The 25,034-nt window shown below is 40.0% G+C and overlaps 1 protein-coding gene across 1 annotated transcript in view; it reads right to left on the bottom strand.

The window, feature by feature from the left end:
* FOCAD (focadhesin) overlaps positions 1-25,034 on the bottom strand; it is a 273,674-nt gene that overhangs the window by 161,443 nt on the left and 87,197 nt on the right. Inside the window, exons 10-11 of the mRNA XM_006098123.3 lie at positions 22,934-23,136; positions 16,035-16,292 (exon numbers count right to left, since the gene is read on the bottom strand). Coding sequence (XP_006098185.1) covers positions 16,035-16,292; positions 22,934-23,136 — 461 coding nt within the window. The remainder of the gene's footprint in view (positions 1-16,034; positions 16,293-22,933; positions 23,137-25,034) is intronic.

Genomic DNA, 25,034 nt, shown 5'->3' with positions numbered 1-25,034 from the left:
CCCAGTGAAGCACCCCAACTTCTTTTTCAGGTAATTGTCAGCAACACAGCAGTAAATATCAACACGACGCAGATTATTATTGTGGATCTGCACAGGGAGAACAAAGGGTAAAATATTTAACTGCAGCAGTGTTTGACTATATTCTGTGCAGTGAGAAAAGCTGAAGTCATTTTCAGGGTCCACCATTTCTTACTTCTTTTCAGTCGGGTCAAGTTTCTAAACTTTCTATATATCTGTTTTCTGGCTAATGAAAAATAAATAGGATTCTACCAAGTCTCCTATCTACCTACTCCAGGACTTCTGTGAGGATCAAATGAGATGAGGCACAGGAAAATGCTTCACAGACATTTGGTTACAGTATAAAGCGTTTCCACCAGGCTATAAAGCAAGTCGTGTTCCTGGGCTGAAGAAACTGCAAGGAGGCTAGAAAGAGGACACCGAGCGTTGCTACATGACGTCATTACCCAGACGAAGGGAAGGACACTTAGCATATTAGCCTTTTATATATATATATATATATATATATATATATATATATATATATATATATATATATATATATCATTTAACTAGCATCAATTGGAACGAAGTCATCCCTTATTCAGCTCCCTTTTAAAAACATATTAGGGCTCAAATGTTGGTCCACCTTGAAAAAATAAGCAATATTCCATACACACTAAATGGTCAACTTAATTTTTAATGAGTAAGTGACATGGAAAGAATAGTTCAAGCACTTGTAAATACTAAATGTCTGGGTATGTCTTCATTGACTTTTGAATAGTTTCAAAGAGCAGACATGAGGATTCATTAGCTCTTAGCACATATGAACCTGCTCCAAAGGCAGCCAAGAGAGTTGCCTAGCAACAGTGCATTTTGCATCTCTCATCATCCCCAAAGATGCTGCTGCAGCAGCAGCTAGGTCAAGCCTCTCATTAGCAACCTGACAAAGGGTTTCTATCTCCCATTTTACTAAATTATTTTTATTTCCAGTGAAGCTCAAATATCTATGTCTTTTTCCTACTGACAATGTATTCCCTTCCCTCTATTCCTTCTTACCAAATCACATTTCGACAGATATGTTATAACAAACCCATCAAAATACCTGTAGCAAAAGCAGGCACTGAGAAATCCAAGAGAATTTATGTGCCTATTCACATAACTCTAACAGTTCCATATTTTTTAGGCAATAAAGTAAGGAAGCTTTAGAAGAAAGGATGAGAAAAGACATTGAAATGAAGTAACGGGAAGCGGAAAAAGTCAGTTATTTGACTTCAAAATTAACAAAAAATTTACTCAAATTATTTGCCATGCCAGTTTTACTTTGTTCTTATACCACAAAATCTCAATCATTTAGCAAAATAGCAAGAAGACAGAAAATTCCCGAGTGGTAATAAATTGCAACAAATAGATTGACAGTTTATAATGAATGTAATCCATTGGAAGGAAACGCTGGTTCCCAATTTAATAACTGTTATAAGCTTCACCTCAGATCAACTGCTATTCATTTACTTCTGAAAATATGTTTTTAAATATTTACCACTGCCCTAGCTGGGTTTTCTCAGTGGTTAGAGCATCAGCCTGAGACTGAAGGGTGAAGAGTTCTATTCCGGCCAAGGGCATATACCTTGGTTGCAGGCTCAATCCCCAGCCCCAGTTGGGGCACGTGCAGGAGGCAACCTTTGATGTGTCTTTCTCACATCGATGTTTCTCTCTCTCTGTTTCTCCTCCTCCCTTCCACTCTCTCTAAAAATCCATGGGGGGGGGGCGGATATACTTGGGTAAGGATTAACAATATATGTATGTTTACCGCTAACCATGGTTGCCATGCAGAACTAGAATACATACTCACATAATCTTCCTAAATACATGCAAAAGAACCTTCAAAGAAAATAAAATAAGCAGACAGAGATTTCATTTCATGTATTGTAAAGTGCTTACTCCAGATTTTGGCATAGACCACCTATAACCCGGTCTCAGCTTTCGTGCTATGGTGAATTTCCCTACGGAAAAGATTACAGAATGTGCATGCCATGTTACGAAAGATGAAGTGTGGTACTAATGGACACAGATTAGGAATGGTGTCATGAGGAACATTCAAAGGCAACCGTCACCACACCAAATCAAACTAAGTAAAAATTTTAAGTGATCTGAAAAGAACAATGTGATTTTTCCCCCGAGGCCCCTCCCCCCTTTTGATGTACAAACAGTGAAAAAAAAATGAATCTTTAGTAGGATTTCCCAGAGGGTGTCATTTACCACTAAAATATTTCATTCCAGCAGTTGAAAGACCATAAAAGGGTGAATGTCCTCCAGAGTCCCTAATAACGGTAATAGATCTTGTGTTACTATGCACAAGTGACCTCTCAGTCAGGCGATTTAATTCTTCCCCCTGCAGCATGGTTGGCTTCACACACAGTGTAATAACAGTTTTTGCACAACAAGACAATTCATCCGATTAGAGGGACTGTATCAAGTCTTTCTTGAACAGCATGTGTCACTGCAGTCCAGCTAGGATTTGATGTGAGACAACCTAATATATGCACGCATGATTCTTCCTTTTTCTATGGTTTTAAAGAAGATTCCAGGACTGTCTTTAGCAATTTTGCAGACCATTGCCTGAACCCTTCCTGGCTTCAGAAAAATAACTCCGGTCTCCTCCAGTGCTCACTGAGCACTTTAAACCAGGCAACAGAAATGTGCAGAAGGCTCCTCGTTTCTACGCGGGTTACATACAATTCCACTGATATCTCAAAAGAGAAAAAAACATGACAAGGGACAGAGCGGGCGTAACTGTTTATTGCAATTACTTTTATGCTCCACAACATTTCAGCAATGCACCATTAATTATAAAGACAATGCGACATTATCGGGAAAAGCTTTCAAGTGAAATTTGAGACCTCCATTTTTAAACCTCAGCAAAGCACAAAAAATTTACAAGTGGAAACCAAAGGAAAAGGTGGGAAATAAATCAACCACCTGGAATCGCTACAATAAATGGTTCGGCATCATCCATTGCCCACCGAAGCCTACACCTAAGAACATCTACACATTTCTTGCGGCCTTGCTGAGATTGGGGAGGTCTTATTGAGAATCTCCGCAGCAGAGGGCCGCAGCGAGAGTTGGGGGAATTCTCAGGGCTTCCCCTAACCTTAGTCCCTTTAATAGATGCCGATAGGCTTGGCCTCCCCTTCCATCCTTGGATCTGGGCAGGCTCCCGAGGAGCAGTGTCAGCATCCTTGGCTACAAGGCTAGGAGTGTCTTTACAGCTCATGTGCCCTAAAGGGACCCTCCTATTGCTCCACGGCAAGCAGCCCAGACCTACAGGATTAAGTTCTCGTTAGTTTTTGATGCCGGTAAGACGCTCTCTTCTGGTTTAATTGTCCCACCCCCTCTAGCAGAAGTCTTGGATCCCCTAAGCAGACCTATAAGAAGAGATGAGAAAAGTCCATTGCAGTTCTCTTGCTCATACTGTCCCCATTTTATCCACAGGAAACACAAATTCTAGGCATGCAAGCCAAATCCCGACATTGTAGGACTCTCTCCTTTGCTTCCACCACCACACCAGATAGCCAGTCCATCATCTTGTTTAATTTTGGGGGGCAGTGGCCAATCTACCATATATATCTGTCTACCCCAACTGCAAGATACATACGCAGCTGGACGGGGTCGGGGGTAGTCCCACTGAAATCCCTGTCACTAGGCTTGAGATAAGAGGCTAGCTAGCATTTGTAGGACTCAGCACTTACAAACTACTACAAGTCCTCTCTCTTCTCTTCCCCTATCCTCTCATTTCCTAATTTCTAGACTCTTAATATGAGTGAGGAGCTAAAAACTGCAGTAGTACTCAGATATCAGGGCTTATTCCTAATACTCTGCAAGTTCTACCAATGTTCTGTCTCAAAACTCATCTTGCTATCTCAAGGTCCCCACCAAAACTTCTAGCATCCTGTTATATAACTACTAGAGGCCCAGTGCAGGAAATTCATGCAGGGGGGAGGGGTGGGTCCCTCAGCCCAGCCTGCACCTTTGGGGGATGTCTGACTGCTGGTTTAGGCCCGATCCCCAGGGCCTAAACCGGCAGTCAGACATTGCTCTCACAATCTGGAATGCTGCATGCACCAATGCCCATACTTTTCATACAGGTGAAAGGCATCTTGCTGCTGTATGGGCAGCTACATTTTTTTTGCCCTGATTATAAAAAGTAGTACATAACATGATCCTTCTGAGGCAGTAGTACTATCTTCTTCATCTTATGGGTGGAAAAACTGAAGCAGAGAGAAGTAATTGGCTTTGTCACACAGTTATAAGTGTCAGAATCAGGGCTGACCACAAAATGTGCAAGCCAGAGTCCATGCATGTCATCGCTACATCATCCTGTTTTTTCAGTGTTAGATTTAAAAATTAAAACCTGGCAAGGCTATTCTGAGACTGATCCTAATATATAGGGTAAGGTCCCTAGGCCTGGCCGGCGATCAGGGCTGATCTGTGGGGCGGGCGGGGTGATCAGGGGGCCTCCACTGGCACCAGCCTTGGCTGGCGGCTGGCCGGCCATGCCCCCTGATCGCCACCTCCACCTCTGGTTGCCTCCCTCTCAGGGGCAGATGCTCAAAGCAGGAGCTGCCCCCAACCGAGGGCAGCTCCAGCATTGAGTGTCTGCCCCTTGGTAGTCAGTGCGTGTCATAGCGATCAGTCATTCAGCTGGTAGTTCCGCAGTTTGGTTGATTTGCATATTAGGGTTTTATTATATAGGATCTCCTCTGTATCTGATTACCCAATACTTTAGATAAGTTCTCATCTCCTGCCTTACAGCAAGGCTCTTCAGATCTTGCTTCCAAAGGCTGGCCCACTATCCACTCTAGGATCAATTTCCCTCACCCTATAGATCCCAGTTTCATATGGTTCTATTTACAGTCTCGTTACCCCAATGTGACTGCCACACATCTGCGTCTTTGCTTCGCTTATGCTCTCACCCTACCCAGAATGCCCTCCTTTTTCTGTGCATCAGGGAAACTTATGGGTTTCCTCATGTATGTTCCAAAAGCACTTACATACCTCCGCAATGGCAACTACCATCTCGTATTCAACAGTAATTTTTAATTCCTCTGTCAACTGACTAGGCTCTTTGATTTCTGAAAACAAAGACTATATCCTTTCATTTTAGTTTTACCAGGACACGTGCCATATAGTGTTCTCTCTCTCTCTCCATATACTAGTATATTGATGGATTAAAAATGCATGGTAACTAAAATGGCACCTAAAAAAACAAGGTGTCTTCAGTATTTCAAGCTGAATGATAATTCTACACAGATCAAGTTGCACCCTTAAAAACTGAATACAATTTAACAATTAAATTAAAACACCACTGTTATAATTATCACTAAAAATAATCTAGACTACTGGAAACAATTAAAATAGACAGGAATAACTCAGAGAAAAAAATGTTAAAATAAAATTCTATTACTTTCACAAAAATACTGCACCAAACCAATTAGCCAAGTGCTACAAAGTGCCAGTCCCTGCTGATATGTCTTAATGAATAGATAATTTGATCATTTTAAATGTGCACATTCATTGTACGAATGCAAATGAGCAAAACCAAAGTGCCTCAAAAAAAAATAGCTTCAACATCAGCTTATGTTTTAACTCAGCCAATATCAAATTACCCAGAACCCTAAATTAATAGGATTTCATTTAATAAGATTTGACTAATCTAACCTAACCTACTAGTAATCCCTCTCCCTGGACTCCACACTGTTGCCTCAATTCGTTTGAGAAACACATGCCAATACTAGAAAATAGTTTGTTGTTTGCAGGATGATAGGTACATACATCTAACATTTTTATGTGTTCATTCAATCAGACAACAAGGCATGCAAAGGCCAGGAACTGTCCAAGGTTTCTAGGAGTCAAAAACAAGTAGACAGTTTCCCTTGAGGAATTCCTTTTATGAGTTTTACACCTAATGTAATCTAGTGAAGACTTTCTTTGAAGAGAGCTTACATTCAAGATAACTACAGGACACTTCAGAATGCTCATTTGTCCTTACTCATCTCATTCATCTTTAGTGTTGTTTGACTCTGACATGATAAAGTCAGGACGGGTATATTTAACATGCTTGCTTTCTTTAGGTAGAGAAAAATACACAAGTTGTCTCACACTCAGACGTGATCCACTATGACAAGAACGCTAATAAACAAGATGACAGAACAAGGTCTCCAGAAGTCTAATTAATCCACACAACGCCTGACACGCAGAAATCATCCCGTTACCTCTTAACTACTGTCTGGCTCCACTGAGTTTGCAACCATGTCTATCTACCCTTTTGAAATAAACTGACTGTAGGCTGCCCAATTTCATTACATAAACTGTCTTGATAACTTGCCAAAGGGTCTGTTATACTATATCTGTCATGAAAAGCTCAAAATTGTCACTGGTGGTGTACAAGTCCAGTGCGCTCCAAAGAGAAAGGCACAGAGTAAGTCTGAAGGCTTCTGGGAAGAGAGCTAACATCGCTGTCCAACTGTAAGAATTCGGGAACAGACCTTTCCCACCAAATCCCCGCCTATCCTGTCAGTTACAGCTACCAGATAGGAGCTATCATTGGGACTGTCACTGGCTTTCTTTCCCTCCCCAGCGAGAAAGTTAAACCTGAAACACAAGAGAAAATCACCGCAGTGAACCTCCAGTTCACAGAGTGAAGAACTGCTCCAGGGCCTCTAAAAATGTATTCAGCCCACTGTTTGCCCAGCAGCAGGACTCAAAGAGGCTCATGTGTCATTTATAAACAGCATTCCAGTCATAACAGAAACAGGCAATGTGCTTCCAGTTCCCTTCAAAGATGTTCTTTTTTAACTTGTCAATAAGACTTAACTCATGAATCAGGAACTCCTGATAGTCTTCCTATTATGGCTTAGCTGCCTCTTTCTGCATCGCAGCACTTACCACAGGTTATTCTGTCAATTGAGCATCTTGCCTATGCACTTTGAGTTCCCCAATAACTGTCTCCGTATCCTAAGTCTCAAAACGGTTCTCTACAACTATTTACTGATTTCTTTTTTTTGCATGTTGTTTAAAGATCCTATATTAACTGTATATCATGCCAAACCTTTTAAATGTTTCAAACCTAACAACCAAGGTATAATTTTCTCAACATTTTGTAAGCACTTTTCAAAATAAAGGGAATACAACAACATACTTTTCTCTTCACTAAAAAAATTCCTGTATTTGATTAGATTTCAGAATCTTCCAATTATGATCATTAAAAACAAAAAAAATATGTAAAAGACTAATTCTTGAGCCCGGCCAGCATGGCTCAGTGGTTGAGGTCCATCTATGAACCAGGAGGTCACGGTTTAATTCCTGGTCAAGGCACATGCCCAGGTTGCAGGCTCAGTTCCTAGTGTGGGGTGAGCAGGAAGTAGCCAATTAGTGATACTCTCTCATCACTGATGTTTCTATCTCTTTCTCCCTCTCCCTTCCTCTCTGAAATCAATAAAAATTTATTTAAAAAATAAGAAAAGGCTAATTTTCTTATATTGAGCAATAGTCCCAATTGCAAGGATGCCTGCTGATGCTGATTCACTGAGACCCTCTCAGTCTTTGATATGTGCTTACTGGTACATGAGTCATGACTCTGCGTATACCTATTCTATTGAGGTATAAATATCTGATTAACTGTGATTGCTTATTTATAGAAGGCTAGTGGAAGCTAGCATAATAGAGGCAAAAATAAACATGCAAGATTGAAGATCCGGCCGGATTTCAACCAAATGTTGAGGTTCTTTTAGCTTTTAATTATCTCTACAACTGACTAGGCCAATCTAAAAAATGTAAAGCTAGTGAACCTGATTTTAAAAAAATATATTTATTGATTTTTAGAGAGGAGGAGACACAGAGAGAAAGAGACAGAGAAACATCTGTGTTACCTCCACACTCACCCCAACCAGGGATCGAACCCAAATCCTGGGTATGTGCCCTGCGTGGGAATCGAACCCACAACATTCTGGTATACATACAGGATGATGCTCCAACCAATTGAGTACACTAGGCAGGGCTTAAAAATATTTTAACTAAAAGTTGTAGAGAGACTGTACAGCATATTGGGTAAGAGCACAGACTCCGGAACCATATGTGCCGGGTTCAAATCCCAACTGCCAATGAGTTTGTTAATATGTGCAAATAAAGTGATTAGAATAGTGAAGGTATATGAAAACATGTCAATATTGGTTATTTTTTTTAATCCTCACCTGAGGATATAATTTATTGCTTTTTAGTGAAAGAAAGGGGGAGGGAGGGACAAGAAGAAGATGAGGGGAGAGGGAAAGGGGCGGGGGGAGACTGGGAGGAGGGGAGAGGGACCTTCCTGGGACAATACTGGCTATTTGTATTAGCTATTACTTTGTTCAAGAAGATAGTTGAGCTTCTATATGAGTAGACTATGTTAAAGCCTAGGGAGTTGACATGGATTGCTTCTGTAGATGCAAGAAAATGTTTCCTTAAGTAAGACTCTCCTCCAATTCGAAGGGCTGGCTATGGAAGCCAATGGTAGGGGAAGTCAACTGGCAGCTTCACTTGGGGTTGTCTGGCCATGACGTTAGTAGCAGGGGCCCTTTCCCTTCCCCTTCCCTGTCCACTCACTAAATTAGAAAAAAAATTCTGGCAATGGTGGAGTTCAGCCTACTTTCCCCTTGAGCAGAATTCCTCATGCCTGTTATGAAATTCAGTTACCACAAAATCCAACTCCCCTCTGGGTCCTTCCTGACACTAGAAGCCAATCCAAGGCAGGTCTTAACCAGCAGACAGAGCTACTGTTACCTGGCATTCCAATGGAGCAGACAGACTCCACTGTTGTCAGTGCAGGATCGGGCCCCATCCTCACCACCCCTCACACTTCACCCCATTCTTTCCGATACTCATCGTTCAGTGACACAAGACAAGTGGCCTCTGCTCAAGTATATTAGAAAGATAGTAAGTGTCACAGTGATCTAGAGCTGAACTGGAAATCACAATCAAACCATTTTTTCAGTGAGAATTGTAAGCAATTTACAATCTGTAGGCTCCTCGGGAGAGAGTCAGCCCAATAGTACCACAATTTCAGGAAAAGCAAGAAATTGACACAGAACTGTCTCACCGAGTGCTCTCGGCTTTCTGCAAAAACAATCCAAAATGGCAAAACATTAAACAGTTCAAATGCCAGCTGAAAACACTGATTCGAGACATATCTATGTGGATTCTATGTGGATTTTATAAAGAAGAAACAAACATTGCCACTGGATGGAACAAATACTCGATTTTGTATTGTGACCCATGTTTCTCTTTGTGCTGACCAGCTCATCCCAATTTTGCTCCAGGCATAATCGACGGGATAGCAGTACAGTCCTCCTTATCTGTAAAGCTCTTTATTAAAAGGACTGTCCATTTAGGCTTCTTTTTGCTGTTGTGAGGAACAACCAGACTTCAGGAAGCCGACCGACCTCGGGGGGTAGCAATTCATAGAACCTGGCGACAATAGAACAGAGTGCAGAGCGTCCAAAGACTCTTTGTGCAAGTCCTCTTATAGAATATATTTCCTCCTTTTCTCACAGCAGTAACTTACAGACCATTAAATCTCACACATTTCCTTTTCATTTTCCATGTTAAAATATGGCTTATGACCCAGAGCAGAACTATCACAGGATTCTACCCTGAAAGTCAGCTTTCTATTTGATAATATATGACTTTTAAACGACCAGCATGTCATGGGCCATGAACCTAGCCACATAAGTGATTTCAAATGGCTCAGAAGTGTAGACATTTTTACAAATGGAACAAATTAAGGCCTGAAAACATTAAAGGATAAAATAAAATTATCGAAGATTGCAACTGTTCCATTAAGCAAGACCTTTAGCTAGACTTAACCACCAATATGCAAAATCGAAGAGTCTGCAGAGTTGTAAAATGCAAGTTAAATCAAAATAAAAACAAAAAACCACAAAGCTATCCCCACTTCCAAAAAAGAGAAGCAAGCGAGGAGGAAGGGTTTGAAAGAGGCATTGAGTTTCACAAAGCTTAACTTGTTAAGCCCCTCAGTGAGGGAAGGTTTGAAGGAAGGAACTTGTGGTTCTCTGAAGTCAAAGCTTATTACCTTTTCCTCTTTGGCACATTGCATTTTATAAATCAGTCAAAAGAAACTGATCTGCCTCATACAAAGTATTTAGAGCTAGTCCATTGAAATAGACATACTAAGCTATTACAAGATTTTATTTTAAACCATCTCGGCCTATGTAAAAAATTACTAATCTTTGTGGTTAATATTCAATTCAGATAAAACACATTTTCTTAAGTTCTAAAATCACTAACAAGTATTCTTAATTTCCAAAAGAGAATATAATCTTTTGTCAGGGGTTCTCCCTACATTTATTTATAAGACATATTATGAAGCATCTAATGATTCCTATAAGGCTCTTGTAGAATCACTCAGCCATGTGAAAAACAGCTTCCACCAACATCTCTATTATTCTCTAGGGCAGCGGTTCTCAACCTGTGGGTCGCCAACCTGTGGGTCGCGACCCTTTGGGGGTCGAACGACCCTTTCACAGGGGTTGCCTAAGACCATCGGAAAACACATATATAATTACATATTGTTTTTGTGATTAATCACTATGCTTTAATTATGTTCAATTTGTAACAATGAAAATACATCCTGCATATCAGATATTTACATTATGATTCATAACAGTAGCAAAATTACAGTTTGAAGTAGCAACGAAAATAATTTTATGGTTGGGGGTCAGCACAACATGAGGAACTGTATTAAAGGGTTGCGGCATTAGGAAGGTTGAGAACCACTGCTCTAGGGTATAATGCTTCAGATGGAGAAATCTCAATACGGACAGCTACAGGGAAGCCATAGTTAATAAGTAGCTAATATTAAAAATAATTATATAAAGTTTTATATTTAATGTTAATAATTACATACTAATTAATAAGTTAATATAATACATATAAGCTAATAGATATCCAGAGGTAAGTAATATCCCTTTCTTCTCAAGGAGTCAGTGGCCAGAGAACATGGTGGGGGATTAGTGAGGGGCATCCCAGCAAGTTAGAGTTTACCTGAAGCTGCCAGAGGGAAGATGGGTGGAATTACCGGAAGCTACAATCACAGTTGGCAAAGAACTACACATACAATCCAAAATGAAAGGAAGAGATGAGAAGAAAGGAAAGAAAAATAAGGTTTCTGGCTGAGAGTCTTAGAAGCCAGATACCATCAGGTGTATAGAATGGGTTGAGGAAGTACAACACTTGTGCTATCACCTAGTGAGTATGTATTAGTGGCACACAGTACAGCTCAGAGCAGGTGTGGTTCTCACTAAATGAGAGGTCACAGTGTTGGGCTCTTGTGAATGGAGACATAAGAGGTCAATCAATACTCGCTGATTAACTGAGAGTTATTAACCTCTTCTTAAGGAGGTTATGTCAATCTTGGACATTTCCAAATTGTCCACAGTCACGTTACACAGTTTGGTCAACCCCTGGCTAAGGGTTAGAAAAATGATTTAATATTGCCCTTAAAAAGCTATAAATTAAAGTTCAGAAAAATGTCCTCATTTAGTCTTGGGGTCCACATTATCCTTTAACTCAGAGCCTATGTTTAACATTCATTGCCATTGATTTCACACCAGATGTGACCAGATCCTGGACAAATTAGAGGTAGGAAATAGCTCTCCTCCTCTGAAGAGGAAAGAATAGGCCAACTAGACATCACTGTACACGAGCCCAGAAGCCATGTGCTTCGATTGTCATCAGGCATCTCTGAAGGCAGCCTGACTGATTTACTTCTAAAAAAAAAATCACACACACACACACACACGCACGCACACACACACACAACATTCCTCACTGTTATCAGAAAGGCAGTAACTGATATATAAATATAACCAAAAAGCATGTGAACCTATCAACTGTTGCTTCCAGAAAAAAAGAACACACACAAATTAAGGAAATGGACGGCACTCCATTTATTATAAGCATAGACTCTGATATGGAAACCTCTCTCTAAACTAAATCAAAGTGTTGACAACTTTTAAGACCCATGGAAATGCACACAGGATTCTCATTCTTGGATCTCTCCCCAGAACACTCCACGACACCCCCTCAACAGTGTAACAGGCACTTAACTTTTACTGAGCGCGGCCTGACTGGAGCTTGTAGCTCTGCAAAGTACGTCTCATGTCCGCAGAAGAAAACTATAGGGATTATTAGTAACTACTGACATTTCTACATCTAGGGGGAAAAGTTCCTTACTACTTTTTTTACTACTTGATTTATTGCTGCGGCTTTGGGTAACTATCTAGTTATTTTAACATCATCTGTATCCAGTTAACTCTAAAATGGTTCGCACAAAGCCAAGTTCCCTTCAGGCTACTTAACTTCATAATCTTCCACGGTCCTAAATGTATTAAACCTAATGGAAAATGCATGCCACAGGGGAACCCCGTGAGAGACTAAGGATAAAAACTTATGGGGGAAGAGGGATCCATCAAAGTACATGACAAGGAAGAAGTAACAGAACCACATGCTTTTTTAAAAGCACATTTTCTTATGGACATTATTAGTGTTAGTATTGATATATTGATCATTTGTATTACTATTAATTAGTATTACTAAAAATAATTTCTATTAATACTTCAGAACCATAACAACAGTAATGCCAAAACATACTTCAAGTATGGCACATCTCTATCAAGATTTGTTACATAAAACGCAATACTTAGGTAAGTATTTTGCAGGCCAGCAGATTCTACTATAGAAGGTAAGTGATCATTGAAACAGGTGAAGTCAACCTCTAAACTCCTACTCTCACCTATTGACTTAGCTTCTGTTTATTAGTAGTCTAAGATTTTTCTTTACTATCAACTCGCTCATAAATTTAAGCCAAATGATTGCTTCTATATAATATAGCTTCTTTCTATAAGGTGAGAAAAAAATAAGCATGCATGAAATATGAAAACATTTCATGTAATCTTGTTAACTTAAATAGATAATACTCCTCCAGTAATAAATTACAACCCTAACTTGTTTCGATTGAATCTACTTCAAGTACTTCCTCACAATTAGAAAACTTGCTTTTTCAAAATATTCAGTCTTCTCTTTTTGGCTGCTTTCCCTTGTAGCTAAAGGCCTGTGAAATGATATGATCTGGTCACTTCATAAAGAAAAGTGAGGAAAAACACTATCTCCTACTTCTGGGGCATTTATTTTGTTCTTTTCAAAACACCTCCACTTTCAAGTTCTTATTGATGACATTGCCTTTGCTTCTGCATGGATTTGTGTTCATTACAGTTAAACATCTGACCTCACCATTCCTCTTAACAAGCACAACTACACTAGGTATCTGTTCTATTTTCTTTCAAAACTAAGAAGTAATCAACAGAGGTGTAACATATTGACTTCAATTTATGGTACCGCTTCTTGATAAACATTTGTTGAATAAATAAATGAACCTGGATGGCCACTCTAGTGCTTCCCAACCTTTTCCATGTGTATAAGAATATTGGAGTAAGTAAATAAACACCAGGTGGCCAGAAGCTACCAGCTAAGGACTCTGGCATCCTGAACTTAGGCAACTACCAGGCTACCTGAGGGCCGAGAGGTGGGAGAATAATGTTAGCACACTTGCAACTCGGTTATAGCAGTTCAGTGTCCTCAAAATGCTAACTATGAAATTCTTCTCCAAATTTTTTTCCTACTTTACATACTCGTACTTTTTTTTTTAACCAGGAAACTATTTTTCCTTTGAAGACTCATCCCTCCCTCATTCCTCAGAATCCTGGTGGCATAGATGAGGTCAGGACCCTGACACCTCACTTGCCTCCATTCTACCAAGGATAACCAATTCAAAGCCCTGTCCTGCCATGATGGTTGATCCAGGGTGAGCACATGGCCCAGGCAAAGCCAATCCACACTCTCTACAACTCTCTTCCTTTTAGGTTGGAAATTTTAGGTTAAAAAGCTTTGGCCTTCCAACTAAGTCACAGAGGAAGGAAAGAAATTGTGCAATGAATACACTATCTGGGCCACGGCTGTCCTAAATTCTAGAGCAAATAAAAACAGTTTAGATACAAGATGCTACTTGCACCCAAAGTATCTCTCTAGAATTTCAAAGACTCAATGAATTTCCTGAGTATCAACACATATGTATTGTATGCAATACATGTTTCCTATCAGTGGCACACACAGATCAGGTAACCTACTGTCTGACTTCTTTAGGTATCTCCAGACATTATCTGGGTGATACCTATTCTGAAGAGATTATCCTACAAAGTGTCAACACTGAAAGCAAACATTTGGTAGAAGCAAGATCATTAGGGAAGGTGAAGGGAGAAATAAAGTAGGAAGGAAGTTGAAATGAGTCCACCATACAAACACCATGAGGCAAAGGTCCTTTTAGTACATTACAGACCCATTTGCAGAATCAGACCCAAGGAAAAGCCTTTGTGCGAGAGCAGCAGTTATTTTTTTTTTAAATCTTTAAATTCTTTATTAGTTAAGGAATTACAAATGTGTCCTCATTCCCCCCCATTAATCCCCATCCTCGCCCCTGCCCCCCCCCAGCAGTTATTTTCTTAACAAAAAGGAATGAGCATGGGGACAAAAAGGAATTCCAAACACACTAACTTCACATCTTAAATAAACATTTATCCCCCTACACCAGCCGTGGGCAAACTACGGCCAGCGGGCCAGATCTGGCCCGTTTGAAATGAATAAAACTAAAAAAAAAAAAAAAAAGACTGTACCCTTTTATCTAATGATGATTACTTTGAATTTATATTAGTTCACACAAACACTCCATCCATGCTTTTGTTCCGGCCCTCCGGTCCAGTTTAAGAACCCATTGTGGCCCTCAAGTCAAAAAGTTTGCCCACCCCTGCCCTACACCATCACATTTTTTTTCCTATAGGAACACAATTTTCCTTAAAGAGATGGACTTTTTCCTCACCATGCTTAAGAAGAAATACAAGCACAGATGCCAATAAATAGAAAATAATAAAAATACCACACCTACTTGGTTAGAAAACCCCTCAGAGGAAATGAATTCTACAGATCCTATCCAATGGGGGGGAAAATATTACAGAGTACTATGTTAAATATATTGCTCATTTAGCTGCTATAAAAAAAGAAGGAACTTTTACCAGTTGCAACAGCATGGATGGACCTGGAGAGCATTATGCTAAGTGAAGTAAGCCAGTCAGAGAAAGATAAATATCACATGATCTCACTCATTTGCTGAATATAATGAACAACATAAACTGATGAACAAAAATAGATCCAGAGACAGAAAAGCACTGAACGAACTGTCAAACCTCAGAGGGAAGACAGGGGAGGGCGGAGGGGGGAGTGTGTGTGTGTGTGTAAGAGATCAACCAAAGGACTTGTATGCACGCATATTAGCATAACTAATGAACACAGACACTGGGGTGGTGGGGGCTTGTTCTGGGGGGTGGGAGTGGCTGGGGAGGTGTCGATGGGGGGGAAAAGGAGATATATGTAATACTTTAAACAATAAATTTTAAAAAAAGGTGGGGTTTTAGTAATGTCTGACTACTTTCTTATTACACTCCAATTCCGTGCAGATAGCAAGAATGACTATCTTCACATCCCAGAATGTTGATCAATGTCATATGGCAAGGAACCAATACTTTCTAGTTTATTAATTTACTGAATAAAGATAGGATCAAATTGCAACATTAAAAAGTAGTTAATGCCTATCAGATAGGCACCTTTAAACTCAATTATTTTGCATCTATCTTAAAAGATCAATATTAGAATGAAAGGGTATGCATCTTAAATAGGCTGCAAGAGTTAACAAAAGAGCTTCAAATTAGCAAATCCACCAATAAACAAAAATGCCAAAATAGCATCATGGAAGATTTCCTTGCAAAGTATGCTTTCATTAAAGAAACATTTGCATACATAACTCAGAATAAGGAGAGGAAATAACAGATTGGGATGATAAGGACAGGAAATAAAAGAGAAAGAAAGCCTTTCTTTACCTGACAGGAATCTGCTTGGGCTAATTCTGTGGTGACCTTCAGTATTTGGCGAAGATTTTGTCCTTTATCTTCAACAAGGAGGTGAACCAGCAGCAGCAGAACATGCACGGGGATCGTTGTAGTCATAGGGAGCAAGGACTCTACTGAAGCCAGCCAGTCACTCGCTGCAGACTCGTCTCGCAGTACTTCAAGGATCCTCCAGGTTGTAAATATTGAAGCATATGTGCTAGAAATGGGGAGCGCGAGCTTAGAGGGCAGCTGAAAAATAAAAGCAGAAAAAGGTATGAAGAAAATGAGGTAAATATATTGGTCAGAAATATATTTCCTGACATGCATTTATGTTTTATATTTCATAATAAGAAACCAATCCTTCCAACAAAATGCGTACAGAATTTTCAATGCTTTCTGCAAACTCTGCACACGGAGCTAATGGAATTACACAAGGAGAAAACAGTTGTTATAAGAAACTCTGGAACAGTTTGCACTACTTTTCCTCTTATTTACTATTTGTTCCCAGTTAAGGCAGAAAAAAACAAAAAGGATCAATAAATAAGACCCAGAGGCAACACCGTTTGGAAAAGCCATTATCACTAAGAAAGTATTCACCAACGAGAGGAAAGATACAAAAAAAACCACACAAATGAAAAACATTGCATTTGCCCAGCTTCAGACCCTGGTAAGAGGCAGCCTGGCCTACGGGGACCAGGCTGAAACCGGCTCTCCAACACCCCCAAGGAGTCCCAGATTGTGAGAGGGCAGTTTTCGGGTGACACACACTGGAATCGGGCTCCGTCCTCTCTGGTTTGGGATATGTCACCTAAGAACTGCAACTGCCAAGTCACTGCAGCTCAGCAGCTCCTGTGTTGAGCATCTGCTTGCTCCCTGGTGGTCAGTGCACATCATAGCTACCGGTTGGAGCGTCTGCCCCCTGGTAGTCATTGCACGTCATAGCTACCAGCCGGTTGGCTGGTTGCTTAGGCTTTTATATATATAGATATGTACACACACACACACACACACACAATTTTATTAATTTCAGAGAGGAAGAGAGAGGGAGAGAGAGAGAGAAACATCAATGATGAGAATTACTGATTGGCTGCCTCCTGAAAGCCCCCTCCTGGGGATTGAGCCCACAACCCAGGCATTTACCCTTGACTGGAATTGAACCTGGGACCCTTCAGTCTGCAGGCCGACATGCTATCCACTGAGCCAAACCGGCTAGGGCACTACCAATTACATTTTTTAAGGGTGGAGTGGGATACCACATATTTGTATTTGCTTGTATATGCAAAGGTAAGTAACTACACAAATAAAAAGGCAATTAATATACAGCAATTTTCATTTTCTATTTGCAAGAGTGGAAACTGGACAACTTAGAATCAGGGCGAGAAAGAGACTACACATTGTACACCATTTTATAACTTTAAATTATTGTTATGTATTATAATTTATTAAAATTATAATTTAAAAAATTAAATATCTAAGTTTATTATAGCTCTCTTTCCAAATACACCTTTCCCCCCCAAAATGCAATTCATTAGAGATTACAATCCATTTCTTTAGACTAAGAACACAGCATTGGGCATGAGATTTGAAAGACGAGGACTCAGCACAGCCATGGCAACAACTGGCTGTTACACAATCTCTGAGACTTGCTTTTTGTATTTGTAAAACGGAAGTTATGACTACCTTCCTGTCAAGATTACTGAGGTAGGTAATAATACAATATGAATTAAGCACCTAGCACAGGATCTAAAGTTGCAAAATACAGGAAATATTATCACTGTCATCTTTAGGAGAGAAAAATACAACTGGTAGATAGGAGTATAAAAGAAAATAATTGGAAATCACCAGAAACAATAAGTCAAAAGCAGCAACATCGCACAGACATGTAACAGTCAACATAATGAACAGAAAAGCAATCCTACTTTACTTGAACTATTATGTCCAGCTTAGGCTCTGGGTTTTGCTGGTTTGTTTGCAGGAGAAGGGCACGGTGTTGAATAAGATATCACAGGACAATCTCTCTGGCCCAGTGAGGGACGGGTGTGGTTCCCTGGCACAATCCCAAGGCGAGGACGCAACAAAGGTTTTCTCTCAGTACCAGCCACCAAATCCTGGCCCCCCAGCCTATGCAAGGACCTGAAAATGTGCTATCGGGCTGTGTTTTAGAGGAGAAAGTGGTTGTTTGAAAATAGAAGGTTTATTTTCAAATGAATTAAATCTCTATAAATGAATTATATCTCTATAAAAAATAAAACCATATCAAAAATAACTGCATTTCAATAAATATTAAATGGTAATAAAGCACCCTTTACAGATATAAAAGAATTGGGAAGCTTTACTTTAACAAAGCTTTTAATAAAAATGTTTAGGTGTGTTAAATATTTAACAATAAGACAGACATCTATAGCAGTACTTTTTTGTCTAAAATTGTAAAGACAGGAGAAAAATAAATATTTCCATTAACTTTAAAGAATAATACTCATCTATCACAGTAATTAAACAGGCTTAACGAAGGTAGAGCCAAGAGCCTGGCCAGTGTGTTCAATGGTTAGAGCATGGCATTGCCCTTCACTTCCATTCACCAGAACTGGGCTACTGAGAACTCCTTAAGTTCTAAATCAAACACTAGGTCAGAGTCACCAGTCTAAAATGAACTGAAATAAAAACAACAGAGGTCTTTCTACAAAGGTCTTTCTGTAATAAATCAAGATGGTGAAATGATCTATCAGAGTACACATTCCTCATTGAACAGAAATTTCCTGACTGTGATTACTGAAAACAAAAGTAATAATTTCAACCACCTGTTATTTAAACAGAAGGAAGCACAAAGACTCTTGTTTTATTAATTACTAAAAAGCTTCTCATTACAACAGGTCTACTATGCCGATGAAACAAAATATGGTCTTGATATTATTCTGCAATATAAAAGAAAGAAATCCTGTCATTGGCAACAACTTGGATGGACTTTGAGGGCATTATGCTAAGTGAAATAAGTCAGACAGAAAAAGACTGATACCATATGACTTCACTTACATCTGCAATCTAAAAAACAAAATGAATTAATAGCTACATAGAACAGATTGGTGGTTGCTAGAGGCAGGGAACGGGATGAGAGGGAGACAAAATAGGAAAAGTGAATCAAAAGGTACAAATTTATGGTTATAAAATAAATAAGTCCTGGAATGTAATGTAAAACATGGTGACTATAGTTAATAATACTGTGTTGTATAATTAAAAGTAGAGTAGGTCTCAAAAGTTCTCATCTCACACACACACACAAAAATTGTAATTGTGTGTGATGATGGATGTTAACTAGACTCATTGTAGTGATCATTTTTCAATATATACATACCAGTGTCCCGGTGTACAGATTTGTGCACATTGAAAGGAAATTAGAATAAATATTTTAATATCGCTATTCACCCTCTCTCTATAATAGAAGTGTCAATCAAATTCACAATTGACAATGACATCAAAACACACATGTGCGATTGGTGCCAGCAAGAGCTTTATATGTATCATACATGCACAAGTCAACTTAGCCTTTTATAGATATAGAATAAACTTGCTTAATTAGACCTGCTTTCTGATTTAGCTAAACCTTTTCCAGCCCAGTGAAGTAACCCAACTTCTCTTTCAGATAATTGTCAGCAACAAAGCAGAAAATATCAACACAAAGCAGATTATTATTGTAGATCATGCAGGGAGAACAAAGGGTGAAATATTTAACTGCAGCAATGTTTGACTATATTCTGTGCAGTGAGAAAACCTGAAGTCATTTTCAAGGTCCACCATTTCTTACTTCTTTTCAGTTGGGTCAAGTTTCTAAACTTTCTATATCTCTGTTTTCCGGCTAATGAAAAGAAAATAGGATTCTACCGAGTCTCCTATGTACCTACTCCAGGGCTTCTGTGAGGCACAAATTAAATGAGGCATGTGAAAACACTTCACAAACATTTGGTTAAACTGTAAAATGTTTGCAGCAAGTTGGGTTCCTGGGCTGGAGAAACTGCAAGGAAGCTAGCTGCTAGGGAGAGGAAACTGGGTATTGCTGTGACGTCATTACCTGGACAGTCAGACACTTAGCATATCAGCCTTTTATACATATATAGATGGCCAGTGCGCATCATGGCAGCTCCTGCATTGAGTGTCTGCCCCCTGGTGGTCAGTGCACATCATAGCTACTGGTTGGACAGACACTTAGCCTTTTTTATATATAGATATCAAACTATAATATCGTACACCCGAACTAATATAATGCTATATGTGACAAACAATGGCTCAGATATAAAGAATGCAAAGATAAACTAGGATGTTATCTGTGGCTTTAAGTATGTGCAAAGTAGAAAAGTATTTAACAACTGGCTAAATATTTTTAATTTTCTCCTCTATGGTCAGCTAAAAAAGATAAAGCAGAAACAGGGTGGGAAAAATACAAAAATTTCAACAATTGTTGCAATTTAAATATTAACATGTTTAGAAAATAAAAAAAGCATGAACAGGGCCAAGATTCCTTCCCTCAGTGAGCTCATAGCATAGAGCATTAGAGGTACAAATATGCAATCCCTAAACTAAGCATAACATCCTATATAATCAAAGCCTAATATGCTAAGTGTCCTGTCCTCCAGTCGTTCATTCAACCAATCAAAGCGTCATATGCTAATGATATGCTAAGGCCGCTCAACCACTCACTATGACTTGCACCGACCACCAGGGGGCAGACAGTCAACTGGTTGACCAGTCTCTATCATGTGCACTGACCACCAGGGGGCAGTTGCTCCAACCAGTAGGTTAGCTTGCTGCTGGGGTCTGGCCGATTGAGACTGAGCTAGATGGACTGGCTGTGCCCTGGAACTCTCCCCTGGTCCCTCCCTGGCTGGCCAACCTCCCATGTCCCTCCCGGCCCCGATCGTGAACTGGTGGGGTCCCTTGCCCTGGCCTGCACCCTCTCGTAATCTGGGACCCCTCAGGGGATGTCGGAGAGCCAGTTTCAGCTTGATCCCGCTGGTGCATGAATTTGTGCACTGGTCCTCTGGTTATTGAGTAAAATGCTAGGGACGCAAAGAAGAGTAATGAATTCTGACTCAGGGAGGCTGAGAACTTTTAGCTGGGTCTTGAAGAATGAATAGGTCAGGCAAAGAAGACAAAAAGCAAAGATACTGGAAAAAAAACTTGGAGAATTGGGGCATGTTAAATTTATAGGTATGTGTGGAATATAGAGTCCAAGACAGGTGCAGAAGGAAAGCCAAAAATAAACTGTGGTTTAAATTTTTAAAAAGGGTGATCATTCCTGGCCGGGTGGCTCAGTTGGTTAGAGCACTGTCCTGTGGACCAAAAAGGATGCAAGTTCAATTCCTGGTCAGAAAACATACTGAGGTTGCAGGTTCGATTCCCCGATCAGGGTGTGTACGAAAGGCAAATGATTGATATTTCTCTCTCCCTTTCTCTCTCTAAATATCAACTTTAAAAACACATCCTCACATGGGGACTAAAGGAAAAGGGGAGTGATCATATATCTACTCAAAGCAGCATACTATCATCAGGAGGTTTTTATAGCCCTCAAAGTATTCCTTCCTCCTCCCTCTCACCCAGCTGCTGAAGAGAAAGCCTCACTATTCGTGTGGATAAATAAGATTCACACACCTGAGCAAATAGTAAGCTGAGTACTTAAGTCGTAGAGTCCTCAGTAAATATCACTTATGATTTAAAGGAACAGAACTTTTAAACATAGTACTTCCTGCCCTGCCCCTAATCCCATGCAGAATCCAATCATTGTTCTGCATGGGTAAGTCAAGGGGGAAGGTAAAAAGCTACTAGAAATGTTCAGCCACATTTTGTACTCCTATCAGGGCAGATGCAAGAACTTCCTTCTCGTAATGCAAATCTGTTACATATATCAAGTTTTAAAGTTTTAGTCAAACAAATAGGATTTAGGGAGCTGCAGGATACATTCAATTTGCCTACAGGCTAGTTTCTGCTGCATGCTCAGAGAGTAAACAATGCCTGGATGTTTGCTGCTGGAACATTTAACACTACATGATTAGAGGGATCCACTTTTGCAGATGAAACAACTATGGCACTAGCTTGCATTTATGTAATACCTCTCTGTGGAGACTTAAGATGCTTCACCAGTTTTATCTTATTGTAGCCTCATTCAATCTCCATAAGAGTAGTACTTGGGAAGTAAGTTTCACTGAAGGCAAAACTGAAATAGCAAAAGAGAGAAGGTCTGGCAAATACAGGCCTAGGACCCAGCCACTATCCAGACATTCACAATATACTAATGTAAAAAGCAACAGGAACAGTGAGACTGAGTGAGTATGCCTAGCAGGCAGAAAGAGGAATGGAGTGTGACGGGCCTGCCATCTTCCAGGCGAAGGCAGCAGAGTAGGGGCGCACAGAAGACACCAAACCCAGGATGCCAGGGAAAGGGGCCTAAGATGCCATATTCAAAATGAAATCTTCCTTACAGATCTCAGAGCTTCAGGCATTTGAGACTTCCCACCTTGAACTGTCCCAGATCCAACAATGTGCTGCACTTATTAAACAGTGTGACAACTCAGTCCATGCCCAAGTAAGGGGGAGAAGCCCTTGGTGAAACAGAACTAGTGCCTTCTCTGCAGGATCCCTCAGGACCTTTACTACTAATGTACCTGGAAACTCGAAGAGAAAAAGGATTCTACAGCACTTCCAAAACTTATTTCACAACAGGACTACTTCCTCTCTCCCTGCCCAGAACAATATACTAACATCTACACAACTGCCCAACAATATGGTAAAGTTCACAGAGTCTAAGCCCACACATACACTCATCAGGAGGTGAGATTACCTGCAGAGACATAAACCCCACTTTACCACTTTTATTTAAGGGAGACAAGGATGGACTTCATTACCTGTTGGTGGTCGTCTCTGTAGCACCCTTGCTGTACCGTTTCTAAAAGCTTCAGAGCCAACTGCTGCCTCGAGGGACCGTCTTCATCCGTGGATATGCAGTCTTCCAAGGCCGTAGAAGAAAGTATCTGCAGAACTGGCATGACTAGCAGCAAGGAGGACTTTGGGATTTTCTGACCGTCAGCAAAAGAGAGGAGCTTCAAAGCTATTCATCAAAACAACAATTCATGTTTTTACAAACTAATACCACAGTGAAACAAAATGCTATCTTGTTTAAGGGGGATATGCAAGAACTTTCCTTACAACTGGTCACACATATAACAAAGATAATAAATCTTATCTTTTTAGAAATAAAAGGAAATTAAATAGTATCCAAAACAAGTTATTTCTGTATATAACTGAAAACCTGATGAAACTCTTAGAAAAAAAATACATATCATATGTCAGAAAGTATAAATCAACTTTTTTCGGTCAATACAAATTTCTTTATAATATAATTCAACTTTTGTCCTTGTTCTGTCAGACCCTTCTACTGCCTTCAGTGGAGAGCAATGCGCTTCCCTTACAAGCCCAGCTGAGCACTGTATGCGAGATTAGTAAGTAAACAAGGTGAAGCTGGGCAAGCTTTCCATTTTAATTGCTGAGAAGCAGATCAGGAAAGTTTCAAAGTCCATAACCAGCATAACAGTCAAACCCAGTTTTACAAATGATTTTTTTTCTAACATGGACACTCAATTTACACATCAGAACCACACATGCAAATGTACACTGACTATGTCACATGTAGAGTATCTCCTAGACCCGTGGTCGGCAAACTGCGGCTCGTGAGCCACATGCGGCTCTTTGGCCCCTTGAGTGTGGCTCTTCCACAAAATACCACGTGCGGGCGCGCACGTACAGTGCGATTGAAACTTCGTGGCCCATGCGCAGAAGTCGGTTTTCGGCCTGGGTGAGTCTATTTTGAAGAAGTACTGTTGATATTTGGCTCTGTTGACTAATGAGTTTGCCGATTACTGTCCTAGACTATTAACAGAACAAGTTAAGGCTTAAATGTACTTATTTCATGGTTACTGAATGAACCCTTATTTATGATGTTATTCATAGGCTTCTGAGCTATATTATCAAAGCAATAAACTGATATCCCCACTATACCAAAGACAAAAAATTTTATAAGCCTCACGTCAGTGAGTTGCCAGTATTTCATTACTAAATCACTTGGAAGTCAAACCTGAACATAGTATGAAGTATAAATACCTGTTTCTCTAACACTATTAATTTACATTTTTTGTCTAAATATTAGTATTATTGTCTGAGATATCATGAAAACTCATTATCTTTGACAAAGCATGAAATGCATATAATACGAATATTTATATACTCTATCATAAATCTTCCAGGCAATTTTATAACTTGCTATTTACAATCAAGGCTAGGGTTAATATTTAAGAAGCATAATATTATATTAATGCTCTGCATTTTTCAAATGTGAAATAACCAATATACCTTTGGTTATTCTATTTTTTTGAATGCTTGTTCCCAATAATAGTAAACAATAGTTCTTCCTTATTTTTCAAAAGGCATGCTGGCTCAGTAGTTTTCAATATGATTTCAATCTATTAAGGTAACTTCAAATCAGAGACACTGGTTTAAAAAAACAAAAAGTCTGCTATCCATCAAATAATGAAAGTATTGGGGTGTTTGATCCTACAGCATCCTATTATACATGAACCACAACAAGAGTGTACCTTCAGAATTTAAAAAGTGAGTTCTCTACAGCTTCGGAATTTCTTTTTGTCAAAAAACAAAATTCATTTATATGAAACTAGAGGCCCAGCGTGCATTTGAAATTGCGCGAGGTGCCGCCCCGCCTCCCGCTGTGCAAGGAGGCACTCCGCGGGGGGCCGGGACTCGCACTGGACTCATCGCAGTGTCCCCCCGGCCCCCCTGCCTATGTCGCTCCGGGGCCGCCCAAGCTGCCGCACCGTCTCAGGCAGGCCCCCCTGCCTCTGTCTCCGTCTCTGCTCCAGGCCTCACCTGCACGCGCAACCTCCTCCTGTCTGGTCGTGACTCGTTATGGAGTCCCGCCCTAATTTGCATATTACC

Source organism: Myotis lucifugus, unplaced genomic scaffold (assembly GCF_000147115.1).
Source record: "Myotis lucifugus unplaced genomic scaffold, Myoluc2.0 scaffold_221, whole genome shotgun sequence".
NCBI lineage: Eukaryota > Metazoa > Chordata > Mammalia > Chiroptera > Vespertilionidae > Myotis > Myotis lucifugus.
The sequence above is the reverse complement of the archived record's forward strand: the minus strand, read 5'-3'. Positions and strand labels throughout refer to the sequence as shown.